At 65.8% G+C, this 3,227-nt stretch overlaps 1 protein-coding gene across 1 annotated transcript in view; it reads right to left on the reverse strand.

Annotated features, from left to right (window-relative positions):
- LOC105821203 (putative GTP-binding protein 6) overlaps nt 1-3,227 on the reverse strand; it is a 21,201-nt gene that overhangs the window by 1,625 nt on the left and 16,349 nt on the right. Inside the window, exons 4-6 of the mRNA XM_012657868.1 lie at nt 1,844-2,052; nt 988-1,136; nt 298-450 (exon numbers count right to left, since the gene is read on the reverse strand). Of these exons, the coding sequence (XP_012513322.1) occupies nt 298-450; nt 988-1,136; nt 1,844-2,052 (511 nt within the window). The remainder of the gene's footprint in view (nt 1-297; nt 451-987; nt 1,137-1,843; nt 2,053-3,227) is intronic.

Below are 3,227 nucleotides of genomic sequence, written 5' to 3' on the forward strand. Positions count from 1 at the left end.
GGTCAGGGTTAGTGGATGCAGGGTCGGGGTCAGGGTTAGCGGGTGCAGGGTCAGGGTTAGTGGATGCAGGGTCGGGGTTAGTGGATGCAGGGTCAGGGTTCGTGGGTGCAGGGTCAGGGTCAGCGGGTGCAGGCGAGGCCCCTGGACTCTGCACGTGGGAGCAGGACACAGACTTGCTCGGCCTGTCCAGAAACACCCCAGTGGGTCTGTGCATCCGGAAGTCCCTGGCACGCACGGCTCTCCCCACGCACCCAGAGGCCCGGGGCACGCGCCCTCCCGCCCGGGGAGGCTGCTCACCTGAGCTGGGCCCCCGCCAGCCGCACGCGCAGGGTGAGCACCTGTCTCCCCGTCGCTCGCAGAACCGCCTCCTCGAGTTCAGCTTTGAGCTGCTGCAGCCCACGGCCCAGGAGGGCGGACACGGCCACGGCGCCGGGTTCCGCGGGGCTGTACCTGTGTGGGGTGGAGACGGCACAGACCCCGCTCAGGCTGGGGGCACGTCCCGCAGACACAGGGTTCCCGAGAGTCACCCGCTGAGGGGGCCCAGACTGGGGACCACGTGTTCAGAGGAGTCACCGTGGGGCCTGGGTCCACCCGCCCAGACGGATGTCCCCGAGTCTCCCCCGCCGACAGGGCCCGGCCTGGGGGGCTCCGTGTGCCCCGGCTGTGACCCGTGACGGGAGAGAACTGTGTCCGGCTGAGCATGGCGGCAACGACCGGAAAGGCGGGAAGACGGCCAGGTGAGTGGGGCCTGTGGGTGCCCCCTGGGACAGGCTGTGGCCGGGAGCCGGGTGCCGTGGGCTCATCCCAACCCCACCGGGCGTACGCGGGGGTGAGAAAGCTGCGGGCAGCAGGCCTGGGGGCGGCTCACCGGAGTCCCAGACCCGCTTGTTCGGGGTTGAGCACGCAGCCCGGGGGACCTAGGAGGCGGCTGCCGCGGCTGCCCCGGCTCCCCATGTGCAGGAAGAAAACCTGGTAGGTGCCACTCACCCGGGCACCAGGTCCACCTTGTTGTGCACCTCCACCATGGTGTCCAGCAGCGGGCCCGGCAGGCGCAGGCCGCGCAGCGCGGACAGGACGCTGGCTTTCTGGCGCTCGGTCTCGGGGTGGCTGACGTCCCGCACGTGCACGATCAGGTCCTGCAGGACAGGCTGGTGGTCAGAGCTGCAGGGCCACCGTCCCCGGCCCCGCGCCCGCGGACGGGCCCAGGGCAGGGCTCAGATGCGCCACCCAGCCCGCCCGCCGGGCTTCCTTCAGAGCTCCGGGCTTGCCGTGTCCGTCTGTGAGAACTTGCAAAAAGGATTTAGACGATTTCCTGTTTTAAAGTTCCCTTTTTTCCCCCCAATTTTATAGATAAGTGCATTATGCAAAATTTGGAAAACACACAAGAGAAAATCCCTGCATAATTCTGCCACCAGGAAGAGGCCCTAGTCCACCGTGCGGTAACGACATCGGGGTTTGGGGCTGGATGCACTTTTGGTTTTTGTTTGGATGCGCCTAAATTCTTTTACATCATCTTTCTATTTCAGAGGAGTTTTAGAATCTCAGAGAACCGCCAAGACAGGGGAGCCGCCCCGGCCCTCAGCCCCCTTCCCGGCTGTTCCCCTGCAGCACGGCTGTGTGCCTGTCACCGCAGGCCGGCGCGGGACATGCCAGTCACCCGACCCCAGGCTTCGCCCAAATTCCAGCAGCTTTTCCCTGACGTCCCCTCTGGCCGGTGTCCCTCTGGGGTCCTCCTGCGTCTCTTGGACAGGTCTGCCCAGGCCCGCCTGCCGACCTGCTGCGCTCTGTCCCCGGGTAGTGTGTGTGTCCAGGGACCCCGGCCCCCAGCCCCTCCCACACTCACGGAGTGGGCCACGTCCTCCAGGGTGGCGGAGAAGGACTCGATCAGGCCGTGCGGCAGCTCGGAGAGGAAGCCGATGGTGTCCATGTAGAGGACGGTCATGCGCGAGGGGAGCGAACCCGCGTGCGCCGTAATGTCCAGCGTGGCGAACAGCTGGTCCCGGGGCTGGATGGCGGCGTCTCCCGTCAGCGCCTTGATCAACGTGGTCTTTCCTAGGACACAGGTCGGGCGTTGCTGAGAGACCCTCGTGTGTCCCCCATCGTGCAGTGTGCAACATGGGCACCCGTCCTGAGACCACGTTCCTGCTGGGCTCGGGGCCACTCTGAGCTCGGGGACTCTCAGAGCAGGCAGGAGACGGACAAACGTAAGAGGTCTCTGCTCGAGCGGGACGGGGCAGGGCCCAGGGTGGGCGTCTGTGTGCACACGGACAGGGAGGTTGTGCTGCAGATGGGGCAGGGGATGATGGTGTACACGCGGCGGGAGCCGTGTACTGACGGGGCCACACCAGCAACGGTGCCAGATGGCTCTGCTGCCATGGCATGAATACTGCACAGACGTCCGGGAACGCTCGCCGGTCATTTCTGAGCGACGTGGGCTCCGTGGACAGACCACGCTGATGCACAGCGTGCACGTGGACCCCGTGGACAGACCACGCTGATGCACGGCGTGTACGTGGGCCCCGTGGACAGACCACGCTGATGCATGGAGTGTACGTGGACCCCGTGGACAGACCACACTGAGGCACGGCGTGTACGTGGACCCCATGGACAGACCACACCGATGCACGGCGTGTACATGGACCCCGTGGACAGACCACGCTGATGCACGGCGTGCACGTGGACCCCATGGACAGACCACGCTGAGGCACGGCGTGTACGTGGACCCCGTGGACAGACCACGCCGAGTCCTGGCGTGTACGTGGACCCCGTGGACAGACCACGCTGAGACACGGAGTGTACGTGGACCCCGTGGACAGACAGCCTGACACATGGCGTGCACGTGAGCCCTAACACCACATCTCCCGTCCCTGGCCCAGCCCTGGAGATCTCCCCGCAGAACGAACGCATCGTCTTAGACACACACAACCGTCTGTGATCAAACTTCCACAACTGCTCTGCATGGTTCGGCCAGGCAGTGGTACTTTGCGTTCCCCACAAAGCATGGATTTACGTGCACATAAAACGTGTTTCTAGGCCTCGGGGTGCCGCCAGCTGTGTGGTTTCAGGGAGGTCCCCGCCCGTCTTGGGCACAGAGCGAAGCGCGCGGAGCACAGGGCCCCAGTCTGGTCACACCGTTTCCCGAGCCCACGGAAGGGCCCGGACGTGACGAGCGTGGGCAGGTGCCGAGGGGACACGGGGCGGGGGAGGGAAGCTCGGGCGGCTTCTGT

The sequence above is a fragment of the Propithecus coquereli genome, unplaced genomic scaffold (assembly GCF_000956105.1).
Source record: "Propithecus coquereli isolate 6110/MARCELLA unplaced genomic scaffold, Pcoq_1.0 Scaffold1156, whole genome shotgun sequence".
NCBI classification, from domain to species: Eukaryota; Metazoa; Chordata; class Mammalia; order Primates; family Indriidae; genus Propithecus; species Propithecus coquereli.